Genomic DNA, 22,832 nt, shown 5'->3' on the forward strand with positions numbered 1-22,832 from the left:
ATTAAGATTAATCAGGTTTCCTCACGATGTTTTCCTTCACCGAATAATAACCTGTAAATGTATGAAATGGAATTTCGTTTAAGAGTTAAAAAAAAATCATATCAATTTTATTTTTAACGGGTCGCCTTCAATTTCGTGACCTTTTAAAATAATTTTAATATAATCGAGTCTCACGGGAATTTTAAATAGGAAAAATTTAAAAATTGTTTGGAATTCCTGGGTTTTTTGGTCATCAAACTGGTCAAAACTCAAATTGAGTAGGTAGGTGGATAAAAGTGAATTAGATTAAAAAAGTGGTTTTAACCTTAAATAATGACTTAAATCGAGTTAAGTTCAATGCAGTTAAATTACTACATGGAATAGAAATGAACAGTTAATACATTTTTCATCTTACGCCCATGTGACGATAGCGAAACGGCCAAGCCCCACATATTTTGACTAAAGTGTAGAGTTTATAAGTTAGGGCTTGTAGAGTTAGGGCGTGTAGAGTTAGAAGCTTGGCTCTACATGATATCTGATAACATTTTGACATTGCGAGCCACATGGTATCGTCTTGGCAACATTTTATATGGAAATGTTTTTGGTGGGATCTACTTCTTCAGGAAGCCTACCAAGGCTCGTGACTTCACAGATCACTCAGAATCTCACGTTTTAAAATTTTCTCTTTATTGTTTTCTTTAAGTGCACTTTTGTGTCCCTACTTATGCCTATTAATATTATAAATGATTACGTAGGTGCGAAAGTCTTTCTGTTTGTCTGTTACTTTTTCACGGTCAAACCGCTGAACCAATTTACAGATGAAATTTGTTATGGAGACGGTTTGAAGCCTGGGGAAGGTCATAGGATAGATTTTATCAATCATCATCATCTACAGTCTGCACTTCACATTTTTTAATCGATTTTCATGAAATTTGGTTACCAGATTCAATAATTGTATAGATTTTTTTATGGATTCAGTTTTAGGAAATTTCTGATGGTGGAGTAGGATTTTTAAGAATGGTGGGGGTTCGCGGGGTCTGCAGCTCACAGAATTTATTAAGTAGTTACTGTTTTTTCATTTAATAAAAACACGGTTAATGCCACTTAGAGCCCGATTCTGATATTAAATTCTTGTTTTGAAACTGGGATATGATATGATCCACAATAACATTGACATTTCTGGTCCAGAAATGTCAATGTTGACAGCTGGCAGATCATACCTGTCCATAACATTAAAAAAACCTGATTCGGGCTCTTGATATCAGGCACTCGCAAGCAACAGTTTTCTTTCACGAAGAATTATTATCCATCCGACATCCGAAATCAGGTGAGCTAATGTGAAAACGCTCTGCGTAATACCCTTGGATAAGCCAAGAAGGATTTGCGTATACGTAATACCCCCATAAAAAGAAAAAGCTCAATTGATGATTTCTGTGGCTCTATTAACTAGTTACTCTCGTTGAACAGGTATCTCAATAAAGGCACAATTACACACAGTATCGAATGATATAATATGGTGCCATTTAATAAATCCTCGATGAAAGATTTTTTTTTTCGTTTCAGTACCCACCGGAATGTGTCAAGTTTGATTTGTTTTTCTTGAATTTTTAAAGAATTTGCAGGGGGTTAGTTTAGTATTTTGATTAGAATATATTACATCGATCTGCAGAGCTAGCATAAATCTTCCAGTCCCAAGCGATTATGGATTCGAACTATGTGGAAAAGCAATAAAAACACAACAAGAAATTAAAGCAATAAAAACACTTATGCCATGTATAGTGTTTCTAACGATTTATTAAAATACACAAAAACATCATTAACACAGAGTCATGTATCACTACGTCATATTATTTGATGGTAAACTTATGCGTAAACATTACACTTAAAAATACCAAAGTTTTGTAACGATTGCTGAATTTACATATTATAATTATATTATAAACTCAATTAAAATAGCGTACATACAAGCAGAATATAACAAACATTTCATAATCAAATAATTAACCTTATGTCCAGCCTTTAATTTTAATAAATTAACATAAGTTTTACCTAAGTAGGTATAGTTAATTTCGTAATTGACGAACAAATACATCCACTAAGTAAATACAGAAGTCATAGCCTTATCTAAACTTTATAGTTTCAGCTTGAAACTTTGGCGATACAGTGGCGCCTGTACACGACAAAAAATGCAATAAGTATTTTATGGTATTTGATAAACTAGGTCCTCTTAGGCTCACCCATACAAGAAAAAAATACAATGACAGTGAAACTTGAGTCTATAATGCAGGAAAAGGAGTTGATTTTGCTTTGTTTGAAAATGGAATGAAAGAAAACAAATGCAATTTTATTCCAATTGGAAATTATTTAAAATTTATCAAACTATCAGTACAAAGAGCAAGACTCTTAACTGTCCATCGGTGGACCTTATTCCAAAAGGCATAAGGTCCATCAGATTTTACGAGGTTAAAATATGAAAAATGTCCCTTGAAATAGAATAAGTTTATTCTGTTAACAGGAAGGATTAAGCTTCATACAATTTTGCTTTCACCTCTTGACTTCACTACCAAACTCTAACTTACTATTATTAATTACTGTGTTAATTCAAGCTGAAACAAATTTCGTTCATAAGTAGATAGGACATAGGTATATTTCTACATCGCCGGTTCCACCGGTTATATTTTTATTTTATTTTATTTCTAGATACATTCCTTCTGCGTTCTTTTGTCGGTTATTCGCAATTCTATAGGTATTTTAATTATGAATTATAAAAGAATGAATACGTCTGGTAATTTTAGCCGATCAATATTTTTTTGAAAGTCAGTCAACTAGATTTAAGGTGAGGGTAAAAACTAACCCCCGTATTCATAAAACTTTACAAGCCTTAATTAGATAATTTTTGTTTTATCGCTTTCTCTGGGTACATGTCAAAATGACAGATTGAGATAAACGAATAATAGTTAATTGAAGCTTTATGAATAACGCGGTAAAAGTCCAACGGAAATGACGCTTTCAGAAAAAATCTTTGACAGATTTACACGTCTACCACGAGTTGGCATTTGAGATTTACGTTAGCGGCTGCGTGAACTCGATAGCATTATCTCTATCGCACCAATACATCAATACGAGAAAAATAGACTGCTATCGTGTTTACGCAGTCGCTAACGTAAACGTCAAGTGTCAACTCATGGTACGGCTACTAACGATAGAAGCACATTGTTCAAATTCCCAGCTTTATATTAAGTGACAATCGGCCCTATCCGAACATTAAGATACGGGTAGAATGTCGCACGTTGGTGCTTTGGGGAGTTTTTATAACGACGGAAAGCGGAAAATATAAACAATTTAAACAAACCTATCAAATAAACTTTTTCCCTAAGCGCCCTTTACAATGAACAATTGGCAGATTTTACCTAAAACCAACCGAGGAATAATTTTTGCAAAGCCAAATCAACAAGTGTATTTAAAACTAAACAGCTGTTTGATTTAAAACACAATTTTTGTTTCATACGACTTTGCAAGAATATTGCCACAAATAATTTCTTTAGAATGCGGGTTAACTATGTTACCTAAGATATTTTACGGAAGAGCGTTCAGATTCCAGTAACATTCACATTTTTATGTTTATATGAGGGTTAAAAGCTTGGTTAACATAGCATAAATACAAACAGTAGGGACCTATAGAAATTAAGTACATAATTGAAATTAAACAATTGTGGTCTCTTTATTTTACACATTTTTAGGGAATAACTCGATATAAGCTTTTTCCACATAAGCTTATTCTAAATCTTTTCAAAACACAGTTTACCAAAAAATATGGAAAGACTTACCGAAAAGTAACTACGCAGGCTTATTTCAGCATGTTATTTCTTTTAATCCCCATGTTAAAACGAACTTTTAAACCAACCTTTTACAGTATGGCGATAACAACTTAGACAGGATTTGAGATTATTCTTTTAAAAAAGAAAGTACCTAAAAAGCACTTTAGAAATCATTTAAATTAAGTATTGCTTCCATTCAAGTCATTTTTAATTTCATTGTTTTGGTAGATTGGACAAAATCGGCTTTGGAGAGAGAATCATTGGCAGTCTTTGGTGTCGGAGGCCAAGATCCATATCAGGTCGTCACGCCACAGAACTAAGTAGGTACCTATAGTAGTAGGTATTTAGGTAAGTAATAAGTATTACTTTCATTTGTATTTTAAAACTAAGTATGAAAACCAAGCTTTTATATGACTGTGTTATAATTGCACATTGTGTAGCAGTTGCATAATTTACAATGTCTCTGCGAAGTAGCCTTCGTCGTTGTTCGGCTGCGCCCGCCTGTAGTTGTCCATCTGTAAGTAAACATCGTATTATAATTTTGAAATAAAAACTACAGAAATCAGCAGCCCGATTCAAACTTTACCAACTTGTTACTGTTACTGTTTTAATCTTATTTTGATACGACGTTGAAAATGGCTCGTGTTGGTTGGTGAAATGCGAAATGAAGTCAGTTGATCGTCAATGTCGTATGCAAACCAGTTCAAAACCATAAGAAATTGTTATATTAGAAGCGACCATGACGTTATGTGTATTTATATCAACAAGATGGACTTAAAATCCTGAACTGAACTGAATTTTCACATGACCAGAGGGCTGGCCAATATTTTGCCCAACGGATTAGCATGCCAGCCAGCGGGGCAATGCGGCCAGCCTTCTGGGCACCCTACCGATCGACTACGACTTAGGTATTTTTTTTTGTTTATAAGTTTTTAGTGTTTTATTATGTTATTAAATAACTTCAATATTAACATTTCCACGTTGCATTTTCATATGACAATTTAAAAGCCAAAGCTTAAACAGTAATTAACTACCAAGTTCACAATAGCATCCCAAGGAGTCAATTTGAAATTCCTCAAAATCCAACTTCATAATCATTACGCATTTACTGCCTCTTATTAAACCGCAGCGATTTAAACCGTCACCAAAGGACTTACGTGACTGTTCCAATTTCAATTCCATAATGTTTCCACAGACTAAGTAACAACATAAGGAATTGTTACAGATGCTTAAATAGACGAGCCGAGTGAGTCAAAGGAAATGGTAAACCAGAATTTGAGCCCGTATTAAGGTTGACTCACGTTAGACCGGGCCATGCCCGGACCAAGGAGACCGACATGTCATTTTTTATGACGGCAGATCGGTGATCACGTGATGCTTTTCATAGAAAACGAAGCTCCGGAAGCTCCGGTCCGGCCCCAGCCCGGTCTAGCGTGGTTTAAGGCGATATTAGGATGTCAACAGCAACTGCATTGCTGCTGCGATAGTACTGCAGCGTCACCGATATTGCCGCTGTATCTGTCATATTCCTAGATAAAATGTGTGACGTTCGCCGTTCCATTACTGCCGCGATTATGACATTCAATCCTTCACTCATTTTATCAGGAAAATTGACAGTGACAGCGCTCGCATCAAGACCCAGCACTAATACCATAAAGGTGACAGTCCATTTCCAACGACAGCTGCACTACCGTTCATTTTACTATAGAAATTGACAATAACACCGACGCTTTCAGTACCAGTAGTGCAGCTGCGGTCAGAAATGGAATGTTACCATAACGGTAACAGAGCCGCAGTTGCGAACAGAACTTCACTATAATTGAGGAGAGTCTTTTTAAAAGGGCTTATTTCTCTACAGCTACACAAAAATCTCCATACAAAAATAAGTCCATTTGTAAAAACACTCCTCAATTGTTCTCCGCGTATCTGACGTATAAAAACGTCCATTCCTGAAGGCCTAGGCAAGATGTTCGATAGAAAACGCCAATAGAAACCTTAATAGTGTACGGAACGTGACTTTTCGTAGCATCTGTCATTATGTCTGAAGTACGATTGTCACCTTGGCTAGGTCCCTGGTTTCGCCCAAAAACGGACTCGCTACCACTCACAGCAACAACGCCAGGGTTGTCAGCTAACGACATTTACGCACAAACAAACATCTCACCCAGTGCTTGACGATGTTCCGAAGTTTAAACTTCATTACCTCGCGGGCCGCGGCGCTGTTCTCCGGATCGTAGACACCTGTGTAATTAGTTATTGTTAAAGTCATGTTTGACAACCCTAAGCATAATAATGATAGTGCTTGAGGAATAATAGTTTTGGACACTTTTTTCTCAACTGAAGTATTTTTTCCTATTTTGAGGGTTCCCGAGGGATCACTTTCTGTCCGTCTGTCGTCCGTCCGTCCGTCTGTCTGTCTGTCTGTCAAGACCCTTTATTTCGGGAACTTTAGTTGAAATTAAAAACATAATACTAAACTACTACTACACTATTTTTAACTACTACTATAAACATATATATTCTTTTTTTAAACTACTACTATACTATTTTTATCTTTATTTGACATTTTAATGACACTTACAAATTATTTACGTTGACATCGACTTTAATGTTAACTTGGTTTATATTCAATTGTTTTACATGTTTTTCTTTGTACATGACGATCCTTATTGGGAGACACAATTCATCTTATTATATTTAATTTATAATGTAATTTTTGACGAATGTAGCAAATTTATAGTGTAATTTTCATCTTGAAATAAAGAAATCTAATCTAATCTAATCTAGGGTCTACAGTCCCTTGAAGCTGTGAAAAGATGACACTTCTAAGTTAACGTAAAAAAAGATAAGGCCGTTTATGCCGCAAAAAACGTACCTAAGTATATTTCGGCACTCTCAAACAAATCAGAATATATAGGATACTTCCCGTTGACCTAGAACTATGAAATTTGGCAAGTAATATCGTCTTACAAGTACAGGGAAAAACCTAACAGCAATAATAAAAAATAAAAAAATCAATTAAAAAAATACATTTGTACGGAACCCTCGGTGGGCGAGTTTTTTTTCTAAAATTACGGGCATGTATTGTAAACCCGTGGCACAGATTAAGACAAACGATTAATATATAGCTAATTGAGGCTAAGTATATAGCGCGCTTATAATAACGCCGTAAGAATTTACGAAGAGGTTGGTGTAGGTACTAAAATAGTGCCTCATTGCCGTGTACAGTTTGATACGATAAAACATAGGTACTACTTCCACACAAGGACATTTACATAAAATGTCAAAGCAGTAGGTATACTGAACACATTTTGTTAAGTTTACTCCTCCTTCACGGCAGCTTTCATGTAGGTATATGCCCGTACACCATACATGTATACATAATGAGCTAACTTTTCGTCTCTGACATCAAAACTCACTTACATTTTACATATAATGTCGGACTTTAAAAGTACTCCAAACTTTATTTTAGAAGCAGTACACATTCCGGATTTTATTTTAAATTAAATCACAACACTTAAAAGCATATTCATAATGTTTCCGTTAAAAACAGGCTCAAGTTTACTCTCGGCTCGTTACTGGCTCCAGTTGTTTTCATTATAGATGCAAAATAATTTATCCACGCCAGTGAAGAACTGGGTAAATTTTGTTAACTATCTACATTTGGAGATTATTCGAAAATTATTTGTACCGAAAAATTATTCCAATCGTAAAATAATTGAACTTAACTGACCGTAAAACCAACTATATAGTCCAAAAGTTCCTTACTATGGGAATAATTAATTAGGTATTTGATTATTAGGGTTGCGTACCCAATGGGTAAAAACTGGACCCTATTACTAAGACTCCACTGTCCTTCTGTCTGTCTGCCACCAGGCTGTATCTCATGAACCGTGATACTAGTTATCACAGTTGAAATTTTGTATTTCTGTTGCCGCTATAGGTAACAAAAAATAATAAAAACAGAATAGAATAATTTATATTTAATACAACAAACGTGATTTTTTTGCCGTTTCTTGCGTAATGGTTCGGAACCCTTCGTGCGCGAGTTCGACTCGCACTTGGCCGGTTTTTTACAAAGTTTTATTCAGTTTCACCTGTCCCGTTGTCTGTCTGTATGTCTGTCTGTAATCAAATTTTGCATGTTAAATTTGACCCACTTCCCGGTTTCCAATAAAGCTTCTTCTTGGACCTTTGCGTCGTCAGCTCAAGGTTAGACTGTAAAAGAATGATACCACTCTAAAGGTTATTACCTCCATCCCTTACAGGAATGATGTCATCTCCGGCCGGCAGCAGGCCGCTGAAGCCAGAATGAGGGTAGCCAGGGTGTGGTGGGGTTTCTTCTTGGCCCATCTGCCGTTGCATCATCAGTTCAGGGTTAGAGGACTGTCAAGAAACAAACGGTACTTTTAATAATAATAAAAAAGAAAACATTCTGGCTACGCATTAAATTGTATGGTGAGCATTTCTAAACTTTTATGATGTAAACGTTTTAAAAAGTATAATAGTTATAATTTTAAGCTGGCAAAGTTCACCGGCAACTATCTAAATGATAAAATGAGTTTTAAGTACAGATAATGCAATAAGAGCTGACGCCGAATGTTTTTTAACAAATATGAGAAAATTCTGAAAGTTATCGTTTCATGTCTAGGAAAAACTTTATTTTTTGGGGTCGATTTCAAATGATCGGATGTCGGTTTATATTAATATACCTATTCAAATCAGCAACATAATTTCAACACATTTTTAAATCACCTTTGCCTACTAGTACCTACTTCTAAGCCAACACAACAAAACTTTGTACATACACAACGAACTTCAACTAAACCTATTATAATACAATTACACCTAGCTAGTAGTCTTGAGTTTGTAAGCGGCGAATTTACCTAATTGTTTTACCATTCCTATTAAGTAAGTTACATACATTCGAACTCAAGCGTGACATTCCTCGTAAAGGTATGCTGAGATTTCGAAAGTGTGTTCAGTGTGTTCTGCCTTATATTTTCGGATTTCCACACAGATAGTGAGACAATGTGTGCTTGTATGGCAGAATAATTTAAGATTTATAATAATTGAATTAAGTGTACAAAACGGGATCTTAAAGTCAGCTAGAGGTGGATTTTATTGTTTATTATTCTAAATATTCTAATTGTTTATAAGAAATATCTTTCCGAATATTGTTAACTCAATATTTATTAAATTTGGCAGGAACTCAGTTCAAATAAACACAATTTATAAGTTTGAACAATAAGAATTGATCTCAAGGTTACGACTATAGTTTTAATGACATTTACAAGATATTTAAATAATTGAGGTTTGAAAAAAGTTCCATGATAGGCAATGTTAGCCAGAGGGTTACAGTTTGTTAATTTTTTCGGGGATTCAACGGGCAAGGAAAACATTTTTTATCTATCGAACAACATATTTAATTACACAAACGGGTCTACCGCGATATAATTTCATTGTTTTTATTGTTTTTACCTTTAATTCCGAATAACTTTCAGACTTATAGTCCGCTTGGGTTAAAAACGTTCGAGAAAACCGGCTTAGGTCTTTTTTTCTAAGATTTTTATCATGTATGGTGATATGCCTATATGAAGAAAGTAAGAAAATTAGGCTTTAAAGTCCATTTATCTTATGATGTCCACAGAAAAGACTAAAAAAGTTTTTGACCCACTTACATCTATATTGTTAGTGTCCCCGGATCTTTTGCCGTGGCCACCGAAGCACGAGTGACCGAAAGCAGAACAGCCACCTGAAACAAAGGCGCTCATTAGAACAAAGTCAGGCGAAAATACATACATACCTACTTTTATTATAAATATGTACCTACTCGAAACGTCACATATCAGAATTACTTTATGCCATAATTACAGTGGGTCGTTCGTCGGGTCGGTCACCAAGATATACTTACTTACTCCGTTGGCTCAGTGTCCCAAAATGAGACTTGGCCTCCGACACAAGACAGCGCCACTTTTCTCGGTCCTGCGCTATACTTCTCGCCAATAGGGAATATTAGGCAAAGGTCTGCGTAGGTGGCACCTTTGTGGCACATACAGTAAACAAACCACATTGACACATCACACGTCACGTCAATCACATGGCCTACCGCGAAACAAGAAAATTGAAATTTCGTTATCTAATCTCTCTATCACTCTTGCATATTCGAGCGATAAAGAGGCAGATAACTAAATTTCGATTTTCGCGTTTACCGGTAGGCCCTTGTTAACAAACCGCCTTGAAGCATCAATGTCATATTTTATTGTCTGTGAAAACTTGTCAAAAAACAGTTTAAGGCACAGTATGTATAAGTTAGTCTATGAATTTACTGAGTCGGTAGTGCTGCACTCTGGCGGCAGAACCTTGCAGTAATATCCCCTATTGTTGACTCGGAATTCGCGCAGTTAATGCAATTTTTTAATTTTCTAGTTTTTGCCGGTTTGGCGCACACATGACATAATACACACACATATGATGATAATATGTACAAATGTACCTACCTATATTGACTTTATGATTAGGTAAAATATTAAAAATTAAAATAAACATTAATAAATATCTTACCCATTTACAAAATACACCGGCTAGAAACGAATTATACTTTATTAACTGCGATTTCGAGACTTTGAAGTTTCACCAATAATTACTGTTTTAAGTTACTACAATTTCGTTTACGTCTTCATTTCACTTTATTATCAAAAGTGTTTCGAAACTAAGCTAAGTATAAACTTTGTTGCATTGCGAAGAAAAAGTTTTCTAGATGGCACTTTTAATAATGAAACAATAGAAACGTTCTCATTATTTCTTATTGCTCGTAGTTTTATTTTCTTTAGAAAAATATTATACGAACAATAGTAAAAAATACAAAATAACGTGTTACTAATTGTTCTCGAGTATTAGTAGGTCTTAAGGTAACATAAAAACCAATCAAGTGCTAGTCGGACTCACGCACGAAGGGTTCCGTACCATTACGCAAAAAACGGCAAAAAAAACACGTTTGTTGTATGGGATATTTGTTCTTATAGCGGTAACAGAAAAACATCATTTGTGAAAATTACAACCGCCTAGCTATCACGGTTCCTGAGGTACAGACAGACAGACGGACGGACAGCAGAGTCTTAGTAATAGGGTCCCTTCGGGTACGGAACCTAAAAAGTATGTGTACATAACCCTTTAATGCCCTTTATTCATAAAACCTTTGTTACATTTTTTTCGCAAATATATTCATTAAAAAAACTATAAATTTTCTTTTACAAATTAAACTACCTACTCCTAAACGTATGAATTAATAATTACATGTGATTTTATTTTACATTGGGCTGTTTAATTGTAACAAAATTATGTCTGCAAACATGTCTCTCAAAATTATGCCGACCCATGGAAATGTGTTGTGGATTCATGACCGTACGCGTATATGCACCACAGCTTCTGACTAAATATAAATTAACATAACGCATATGAAATCAGGATATCATTTAATATATCATGCATTACCCCATGATTTTGTTTATATATAATATATAATAATAAATAATAAATCATTTATTTCAAGTAAGTTACACTCATATCTTGGTTAGTAAAAAATATATTCTAAATTATGTACGAGTATTAGTACTTAAAACTAGGAATTAATATTTTTTACGTCCTCTTATATTTAATTATAACAGTCATTTGACGAATGCGAACCTGTATTAATTGAGACCACCTTGTTATACTTTTCTATGTAGGTACAATACAATACAATACAAATACTCTTTATTGCACACCTCATTACAGTAAACAATACAAAAATTACAGAAATGAAGAGGTTAAACAACAGACGGTCTTATCGCTAAAAAGCAATCTCTTCCAGACAACCTTTTTATTATTTAATAGGTACCTACTTAGGACTTTTTTACGTAATTTTTATTTGATCTACTTTTAATATTTGCATATATATGTTATTGTTAGTACGCTAAAAAGTTATAGGTACAAAACAAAAATAACAATACCGTTAATTATAAGAACAAAGTTTGGCAAGGTTAGGTAATGATACACTCGTGTAATAATTTAAAAAACCTCTAGTCACAATAATTTAAATGTAGGTCACAGTTGAATCATCAAAGCATTGAAAGCTTCTCATTGATACTTTGATATTTAAGTTCCTTTGAAACGAATGTAGGGCAGTTTTAATAAAAGCACACAAAAGTGAATAGTTGCCTTCAATCGCGTTGATTACTAAAGCAAATGTTTGTGTGAAGTAACAGGCATGTGTAGGTATTAGGTGGTTATCACACTGGATGCATCGCAAGTCGCTCCGATGTTTCAGCAAGACAACGCTATGCGCGTATTATAGCGACGTCCAGTGTGATAAACGCCTTACAGTTCAAACTGATAATTAACAATTTGAACCTTCGAATTTAAACTCTGCTCTATGAAAATACTCCTCGTTATAGAGCGAAACATGTCGAGCAATCATCGACTTTATAAACGTGAGTGACCCGGTTTTAATATGTTTAATAAATCAAGTGACTTCTCCAACCAATGCACGAAGCTAACTCGACCAAGAATCTGATAAAGAACGTTGGTTTAAACCAAATCCGGTTCGTTTGTGAGATCACTTTATTTGCTTAACTTTGCCCAGTCGACAAACCGCGAGTGAAGGTAAGAGTTAACGTAGTTTGAATATCGGACACGTGCAGTTCAAACATTAGAATAGGAATTTCTTCACAAAAATAGCAGTCATATTTCATACAGAACCGGTGCAGGGTGTTCCTAAAGTATTTGAAGTGTTCGCTCGATTTTTCCACTTTGACTTAATGACAATGGGACTAACCGTGAAGTACCTAATTTTAATAAAGGAATAAATAAATCTCGATTTTAAAGCTTTGACCGAAATGCCCTTTTTGGGTCGATTCGCCCAGTTAGCCACGTCGCCTTGGTTTACCCTATTATATAATCATAGGAATCTAGATCAAATACTCCATGACCCACATGACCTAGCTGTTGCATGGATATCGGATCACGACTAACGAACGATAATCTTCTTATGTAATGCAACTTATGCAGTGTCTGCAGTAACTGAGGTTTTGGTAACAAAGCATTGACACAACTGATGTTTTGTTTTTGCAATTCAATAAATTAAAGATGATGTTCGTCAACTGCAGCTGCATTATTGTTTTGCCGCCTCTGTATCTGTCAATTTCTTTAATAAAATGGGTGACGTTCGCCGCCGCTTTACTGCCGCGATTATGATGTTCATTCCCACCTACTTTATGAAGGAAATTGACAGATACAGCGGCGGCACTAACATAGAGCATTTAGTAACTGGAGACGCATTTTCTGTACAAAACAGTCTGCCGATTTTTGCTGGGGGGGGGGGGGGGGGGGCACGTCAAATGTATTGCTATTTGTACGTAACGTACGTAACGTACAAATAGCCATGTCAGATAAAAGTCAGTCCATACAAAAGTTTGCACAATTGTTTCGGCAGAGGAGTAAGCTCTTAAAGGCGTCTCCAGTTATTATAACGACGCCGCAACAGTAATGCAGCTGCAGTTGATATCCGAACGCCATCTTAAAGCTAAATAACAACGTAATATTTTAATGTTCCGGCAAATTTTTATTCCGTTTATTTTTTATTAAAATTATTTTTTACGTAATTTTAGTCAATTATCGTCCGAAAAGTTTTAAGGTTATTTAGGATTGCTCTGATAAAGGATCCTCGATCGAATTGAAATTTTAATGTGTTTAGACTTAAGCAACTTTTGTATTTTTTTATATACTTAGGTCTGTATGATTTAGTTGGTAGATTCTAGAGAGAGTTCTATTCTGCCTAAAGTTTTATTAAATTACATATATATGTCACCGTAAAATTGTAAACACTCGTCAGTTTATAATCTCGCTAGTTAAATTATAAACTGACGGTAGGGTGATTACAAACTAACCTAACCTAACCTACGTTAGATTATAAACTAACGGGTTCACAATCTTACGGTGTCATATATAACAATAACATGGTGATAAGTTATTAAACACAATTTAATACCAACTCTTTATATCTCCATTTCTAAATATTCCCTATCATTCTTTGTTAATCTTACGTATCCTAATAATACCTATTTCTCGGCCATTATTAAAAGTTTCGCAAGTAGGCACTTGGCACGCTCTCATTATGAAAGAACATATAACATATTATACTTAATGTAACATATTGACAAACGTGACGGGACAAACACCTGTGGAAGATGGAGATAACGCGTGTCTCACGCTTATACTTTTAGGGAAACATTTCATTTGGGATTTAAGATTTTTATCTACTTTACTTTCCGGGTATCTTCATTGTGAATAATAAAAGAAAAGATCGTTTACAGGCCGGTAATAAAATATTGTTACTGCCGTACTAAATTAATATTTCGTTAGGTATTTATATTGACGGGAAATAAAAAAAACGAAGTAACAGATATTTATATTGTTCAATTCTTTGTTTTGTGTTTGGTTACGACGCGATAGACTCAATGATCATATATCGGGATATATCAAAAAAACCCGCATATATTTTCTGCAAATAGATATGTCACTGATCAAAAACTTGCAGGTATCATGAATAACCGTTTCCTATGGCGACAGTATGGCAGGCAAATTGGTCAACAAAGCTACTTCACGCTCGACCCCTAATAAAATAGATAGATACGGAAATATCGGGATACTGAGATAAAGGAATATTGCAGGGTAATCTGCAAAAGTATAAATAAGCAAAAAGGGATCGAGTAGCATTCGCGACAATACGATAGCACGTGGAAATATTTTTAAAAGAATAAAATAAATACTTTACCGCAAATAAGAAATTTGACGGGACAGTAACTTTGAAGAATTTTACACAATACAGCTTTAGCAGAATTCAAATAAACCTTTAACTTTACAAAATCAACCACAGACTCTGAATCAAATGAAATGATATTATTTTTCCTGCTTAGGTGTTATTTTTAGAGGAGCGTGCCTTGACTCAGTTGGAAATTTTAATAAAAATGCTATTTGATATTGGAATATATATTTTTTTGATTTTTTTAAAATAACAAAGATTAACGCAAAATATATGTCTTGAGGAAATGTATGAGATTTATGTGCTACCTAATTGGAAGTCTGTTTTCATATCCAGACAACATGTAAGGTTTCAAGATACGACCTCCTAGCATAGCCTGTATCGGTAGTGAGTCCTGAGGTCCGGGATTGGAATCGCGATAAGAGCATTTATTTGTGTATTTGTCACAAATATTCCTGAGTTATGGATGTTTTCTAAGTCCAATCTATCGCATAGACGCCGTACAAAACGAATTATGGATCTCGTCTTGTTAATTGGTAGATATAGGTACCTACACTACCTACAGTTCAAAATATCCAATTAAAAACAACTGTTTTAAAAGCAATTGAAACCGCAGTACCCAAGCTGTCAATGAAATCCTAATTACGTAGCACGGTAAAATAAAACGGACGTAAAGGAAGCCACTCACGGTCATAACACTGCCTTTAACTTTTACGAGTTTCACGTGAGCCCAACATGCTACAAGCTTTCATACAACATTAACGTATATTACTGTATAATTCTGCTGAAATTAAATACTCTTCATAACATTGAGTGGGAAATTTGATCGTGATACGTGGGAATAAAGTTTGTTTTACACAGTTTTGTTTTCGGATGGGTTAATATGACAAATGTTCGCATTGATAATTAAGAGACAGTCTGATGCGTCTGGTAGATATTAATGATTTAAATTATCCTGTTAAAGCTTGTTCGTCCTGCTAAGCTTGTCTTTACGTTTTATGGGCCGCTTTACCGTGTCATTGACTGGCTTCTGTAGAATATCTACTAAAGAAATTTACTTAAGCAGGTAAATACGCAAGTGAGACATACTTTAGTGTTTCAAAAAGATGCTATTAACAACGCTAAGTTTTCACGAACTTGGCACTCTAGCCGTGACAATGTATGGCGGCGCCATGCTTTACTTAAAACTCGGCGGGCGACTTGTGGGCGTCTCGCGACTACCTAGTCCTAGTTAGTTAATTAATAGGTTCATATAAGTAGTTATAGCGAATTCCACATGCAATTATAAATTGTTATAAAATTTACCGCTAAATTTTGCAAGTATCAGATTTAAACTAAGTTTCTGTATTTTGTTCAATAAACAAATGTTTCATTCACTACAAACTAAGGTACTGGTAATCAGATTTACTGTGACAACATCCCACACGACAATCCCCTACGTACCTCGAGTGTGCGGTAATACCAAAGTTACACCCAAGTCGCACTGAGCATCTGCTCTACGTTTAACCTATGACTGGTTTGAATAATTTGTAGAACCAAAAGGATATTAGATGTTTCAAGCTTCATTGTACTTAGGATGTTATTCCTTTGAACACAGTGTTTATTCTCTGGCTTTTCACTGTGTGCATTAAGTTTACGTTATTTGTTGTTAGTTTTGGCTACAATCTGAATGTTAACATAACGCATTTTTGTGCTTAGGTTTTGTTTTTTTCACGATATTTGAAAATGTTATTATTACATACCTACAATGTAACCTATGTTTATTTAAATATCTAATATAGATTAAATTTTTCATATTTCCTTTTTTTGTATAATAACCAATTATTTAAATATGATATTCGACTAACATGCCGAAGATCTACCACTCCTTAACATACCTAGATATTTTTAATTAATAAATAAATAAACATTATGTAGTGTGGTTAGATTGTTGGTATTTATAACTACGAAACCGTTACTTTTACATATATCCCTTGCATGGGATAATTTATACGAGTTATTTAAAATGAGACGCTTAGTTTTAATAAATTTTACTAAACATGTATTTATGCGATTATTTTATTTAATACGCAATTATTTATATAGATGAGGCAAAATCGTTTTACAGTAAAGTTAAGTTTTAACTAAGATACCATAATTAGTTCAGCCAATGCCTACTAAATAGGTACCTATCCTAAGACACAACTGATTTCAAAATAGCTTCAAGTTTTCACAATGTTCACCTAACGGAGCGTGAAATCATTTCCATTCGTCAACAATTTCAAGTTTCCCGTCGCCAAACTCCTAACAAATCTCTAAAATTAAACACGAATCAGTAAAACAATTACGAAACACGTTTCAAATGTCCGCGATAATGTTCACAATAAATTCGGTAAAATTGCAATAATTCTGAGGCCGAGTTTCGAACAACGGTCAAACTCTCATTTAAAGGATAGCGAGTATATTTAGCTACTGCCCTCTCCCGAAACCTCCGATTTTACTTGGCTTTATTAATAAAATAAACCTTATACAAGGCTTTATAGAGTATACATTCGTGTGTATTGTAAAAGTGTTGTGAGGTTTGGGAAATAACTTGATAAGTACTTCCATGTGAGGGTCTAATCAGACCCGAGGGAGCATTGTGAGGAACATGTTGATTAATAATTCAGATTTCTTGTGTGTAACAATAAATACATACCCTATATATTGTCTGTGTATGGAGATTCAAATTATAAACATGTTCTTGTTCTAGAGAATAAATGTTTGTGTAGGTATTTTTCATAATATTTCAGGCCTTTATACATCACGTACTCGTTTTATTTTATTATCTTATGCGTGAAAAAATACCAAAACAATATCGCTATAATACTAGCTAGCTACTAGTGGAATAAATTACTCAAGACCTAAAATACTTAGGTTAGGTTAGGTTAGGTTAGGTTAGGTTAGGTTAGGTTAGGTATTTTTGCCGTTGGGTCCTATAGATAGCGGCCCATCATATCAGAACAATCGGCAGTCAAAGAATCAATAGTATTAAAAAATAAAATTACTTTTATTTTATTTAACGAAACTAAACAAAAGCAACTCACACACAGCTAACACCATAGTACGAGACGAAGAGCGTTGTAAAAATTCCATGTGGTCGTGTATCGAACGTTTTGGCAACTAGACCGACATGTGGACGCTACCCACAAATAAAGAATAAGGGTGATTACCAGTTTACCAGTTCGCCGGACGATATCAGCCTGTCACAGCAGTTATTCGGAGCTGTCAAATTTTACGCGACTGAAACTATAGTTTTTTATATTTAAAAGCCAGATTGTAAAAATTTGTCTGGTGCTATTGCTACCCAACGGATAGAGATACTTTTGGTGAATGTATTATAATTATACATCGATAACTCGTGGCATTTAGGTAGCACTTAAAAGATTAGTTTCATTAATTTCCGTTTTTTAGTGGTTTCTTTTTCTCGACTCGTATAGGAAGAACATTGTCACATCACTAGTCTGTGCCTGCTACCTAAATGCCACGAGTTACCGATGTGTGCTCATCACTAATATTTTAAGTGCTACCTAAATTCCACGAGTTACCGATGTATAATTATAATTACTACTTACTATTAGGAAGGCCGGACGCTAGAGCTTAACATTAAGACTTGTGCTTTTATGTAATAAACCGGTGTGTACCTAGTTAGCTGCCAATGTTATCGGATAAACTTCTAAACAAATGGGTATGGGATAAACTTCTAAACGGATTTATTTAAAATTATGTTTACACGCGTCAAATTTACAAATTTTAATTAAATTACACCCTAAACAATGTCTCCGAGGTAAAAGAAGTAATAAGCAATATCGGGGCGTAATTTATTATGGAAATGTGGCGTGGTACCTATTTGTAACTGCGAATCCAAACGAACATTGGAAAAGGAATCTGGGGATTTCCAACTTGAAATTTGTGGATTTAGTTCAATAAATAAGTAGTTAGTTACCTTTGCCCCTAACCTGCTTAATTTAAACTTACGTTTTGCGCTGACACCCTGCAGCATTAGGAGAGCGGCGAGCAGTGCGAGGGTGATAGTTATTTGGGCCATTTTTACCTGAAACAAGCAGATTATTATACTATCGTTGTTGTTTTATGGGTCCATTTTTTCCGTTACGAGTTATGAATGACACAAATTACCCGACGCCAAAAAGCCGCGTATAATCCAAGTTACTTTCTCATTTTAAAACGACATGCTTAAAGGATGACTCATTTTAAACCGGGCCATGTATGACCCGGAGCTTCCGGCGCATAATTTTCTATGGAAAGCATCACGTGATCGCCTGTCATGTCATAGAAAAGTAAGCACCGGAAGCTCCGGCCCGGACGCGGCCCGGTCTAACGTGAGTCATCCTTAAATTGCATGAAACTGGGCATGAGCATTTAACGTAGCATGTAGATACGAGTAGGTTTGCTACCTATGTATGGTAATAGTTTTCGCTGCAAGAAAAAGAAAATCATTCAATACAGATAAAAAAGATCAGAAAAGTACCTAGTTTCATGTGTCCACACACGATGTGTAATCATGTGAGTAGTTCTTTACGGTGCCTTACATTGACAAGATACAACGTTCAGTCATTTAACCTTCTAGTTCGGCGTGTAACTTCCTAAATACCATGGTAACTGGGTGCTTGACCCGTTGAAACAATTTCAAAGTAACATTTAACGATGGTTGTTGTTAGGTCTTAATATGCTTAAAGATATTGCCCTTCGGTTATGTCCACTTCAAACTTCAGTATTAGATTAATACATAATAATAGTGACACAATAGATAGGTTACAAAATGGAACAAGGGATAGACATGACCTTTTAAACGGATTGGAACATCCTTACCTTCCAAGGGCTATTTTATTTAAAAATGGACACAATTATTTTTAATATTAGTTCATTTTTATATTGTTTCTACTCAGAATCACAATCTCTTTCGATACTGATAGGAGAAATAAAGTTTCCCGTTATTTTTATATTTCTATTCCGTTAGGTAGTCAAAGAATTTAGTTACCAAGCCATTTCGTACCTTGTCACAGTGACAATCAATTCTATATGAAAGTCGCTAGAGACCTCATATTATCGTCACTGTGACAATCAATTCTATATGAAAGTCGCTAGAGACCTCATATTATCGTCACTGTGACAATCAATTCTATATGAAAGTCGCTAGAGACCTCATATTATCGTCACTGTGACAATCAATTCTATATGAAAGTCGCTAGAGACCTCATATTATCACTGTGACAAAGTACAAAATCGGTAGGAAATTAAATTCTGTGACTATACCACTTTTCATAGCCTATGTATGATGTTAATGGAATGGAAGGAACGAAACATGTAAATCATACCAGGATCGAAAGAGCTCGTGATCCTGAGAAGAACTAACATAAAAAATCAAATTTATTAAAAATTACTTTAGTGTACAAATTTAAAGTAAAATAGACCGGGTTATTGTCTGAGAATATGTCTGCGGTTGCGTCTAGTTGCCAAGACTACTTCATACAATTTGTATGCGTCGCGGCAATAAGACCGCAGATATATTTTTTGCGAATGACCGGACCACAAACGGAACAGCCAATATGTGCCAAGCGTGAAACTTTAAACATACGAGCACAAATAAATTAAACGTAAGTACATTTTCTGTGTTACCTACTGTACACCGCGGATAGAGTTGCTCTTTTATACGATTTGCTGTGAAACTAACTAAGCGGTAACCCAAAATCCTCCTCCCTCCCGAAAATCCAGTCTAAGAGAATAGATACATTCCGAGATTTAGACGCTTTTCGTGCTAACAATTTAAACATATTTACTTCAAAAATTAACCAAACTTTTCTTGTATAAGAACGTCATCTCGCAAAGGTATAAAACACTAAACTCTTGCGTTTTGTACACATATTTAATTACATGACCGGGTCTACCCAATCAAATCAAATCAATCATAGCAGTCAAATCAATGAAATCATATCGCGGTAGACCCGTTGCCTGTAATTAAATATGGCACTTGGGTAATTTGTGGATGTTATTCGTCAAGATATTTCATTAAAGGATGACACACTAGAACGGTTCGGGTCTGGGCCGAGGCGTCCGACACTTCGTTTATAGAAAGCATCACATGATCATCGATCACTCATCATAGATAACAAAGTAATGGACGCCTCTGCCCGGACCAGGACATGTAACACACTATAGTGTGTTAAAAATATAAACACACAGTACAGTACAGTAGTATATATAGTGTGTTATAAATGTATACATTATAATGTATACATTTATGTATGTGATAATATAACTTAAACCAAGTACTGCTACTCAAGAATTAAGTTATAGGTAGGAAAATAAATGCATAAACGCCTAATATAAGGTAAACGTACTAGTGCTCGAAATGCTAATGCCCAATAAATGACACCTTGCTGTCACCTCTATTGACAATGACTTAAGTTTCAAGATGACATGTACTGGGACCGCGTCGAGCACCAGTACCTACGTTTACCTTACGTCTAACAAGTTTCATATCCAGTTCACTAATATTAAATCGCTGGCCCAATATTACAGGGTTCTATGTTTCACTTTTATCGAACTGAAATTTGAACATTGTCATAGTGACATTAAGTCTAATTTCCACTATCTTGAAATGTAACATAGAACCCTGTAATATTGGGCCAGCGAAGTCACAAGCGAAAAACAGAAACGAACTAAATCATTTGAGCGTGGTTTCCCACTGAACCAGGTAACCAGAAGCGATGAAACAACTCACTTACACCGAACGTCCTGCGACTCCTATCTCCACCAGTCTACCCTGACCTATAACCGCGAACTTGTTCAGAACTATCTCCTAGTACGCTTTAGCTCTAGATAAACTGGTCAACAAGGACTAAGACCAGTTAAAAAAGATACATAGTTATCTAGTAAAGTTCGTAGAAGGTGAGACCAAGGTAAAGTGGTCGTTGAATAGTGACTATTAGATTAGTGGTAGGTGCAGCTGACAAGTCAATCGTAAACGGGATTCAGCAGACGGACCTTAATCCTATAATGAATTTGAGCTATTTTTAGAAATGATTACCTACCTATACCATACTGGAAAACCGAATGTCTAAATATAATGTTTAGATAATAAAATTATCTATTCTAGAGAAAACTCCGTGTGTCTTAAACTTTTAATATTTTTTTATAAATGTAGTAAGTTTCTAGCAATTGAAGAAAATGTAACAACTAGAATTTAAACAGTAACAATTAAAATCCTACATGGCACTACATGACAATTTACTAAAAGTCGTGAACTGCAAATAGCAGCGCTTACAAGGTGGCCCAAAGTACTTTGACAAAGAATTATTTTCTTACATTTTTTTTTACAAAATGTCATCAAAAATTAAATACTTGAACTAAGTAGATTGAACTTAAATAAAACATCTTAAGGTGTGATACATAAACGCAAACGTTTGTTAAAATTGTCAACAATATGCCTCACTAAAAATAAATCATCGCATTTTTGGGCCAACCTTTGCATGACTCAAATTAAAATAGACGTTTTTGATTAATTACAAACCAGCCTAACATCAAATTACACGTACACAGTTAATTAGTCAAGTAAATCAATTACAAAGCCATCACAATTAGAAACAATTAAATTAATAACTTCAAAGGTATTTCTGGTGTTCAAAGACTCTTTAAACAACAGTTATTTTAAGGTTTCTTACGTTTGAAATTATTTTCGTAAACGCTAATATTTTAAGGTGAATCATGGTTATTTATGTAGGGGCGTAATAAATCACATTAATCATGATTTGTGCCTCACTAATATTGTAAACGCGAAAGTTTGGATGTTTGTCATTGGCTGTAACATTGTAATCTCCGTTCAAAAGCTTAAGTACTCGTCATAGATTATTGACGGTTATTTATTTGTGAACATTTAAGAATGGGGTTTTTATAGATTTTTACGGTACATATGGTGCTACTTTACCGCCCTAGGGCGGGATTAAGGACAATACGTGCCTAGATATCGCTGCCCCAATATTACAGGGTTCTATGTTACATTGTCAAGATAGTTGAAATTCGACTTAATGTCACTATGACAATGTTCAAATTTCAGTTCGATAAAAGTGAAACATAGAGCCCTGTAATATTGGGACAGCGATATGTCAAAAATATAAAGGGTCTTATGGTCTGTAAAACGTTGTACAATACAATTGCGAAAAGGTAATTCCCAACTCGTGTCGATGTAAACCACTCGT

General features: G+C 34.9%; 1 protein-coding gene across 1 annotated transcript in view; it reads right to left on the minus strand.

Annotated features, from left to right (window-relative positions):
* Positions 1-1,753: 1,753 nt before the first annotated feature.
* The window catches only part of LOC134799870 (neuropeptide CCHamide-2), a 34,533-nt gene continuing 13,454 nt past the window's right edge, over positions 1,754-22,832 (minus strand). The window contains exons 2-6 of the mRNA XM_063772286.1: positions 18,595-18,670; positions 9,479-9,552; positions 8,051-8,183; positions 5,962-6,038; positions 1,754-4,312 (exon numbers count right to left, since the gene is read on the minus strand). Coding sequence (XP_063628356.1) covers positions 4,250-4,312; positions 5,962-6,038; positions 8,051-8,183; positions 9,479-9,552; positions 18,595-18,664 — 417 coding nt within the window. The 5' untranslated portion in view covers positions 18,665-18,670 and the 3' untranslated portion in view covers positions 1,754-4,249. The remainder of the gene's footprint in view (positions 4,313-5,961; positions 6,039-8,050; positions 8,184-9,478; positions 9,553-18,594; positions 18,671-22,832) is intronic.

Source organism: Cydia splendana, chromosome 2 (assembly GCF_910591565.1).
Source record: "Cydia splendana chromosome 2, ilCydSple1.2, whole genome shotgun sequence".
NCBI classification, from domain to species: Eukaryota; Metazoa; Arthropoda; class Insecta; order Lepidoptera; family Tortricidae; genus Cydia; species Cydia splendana.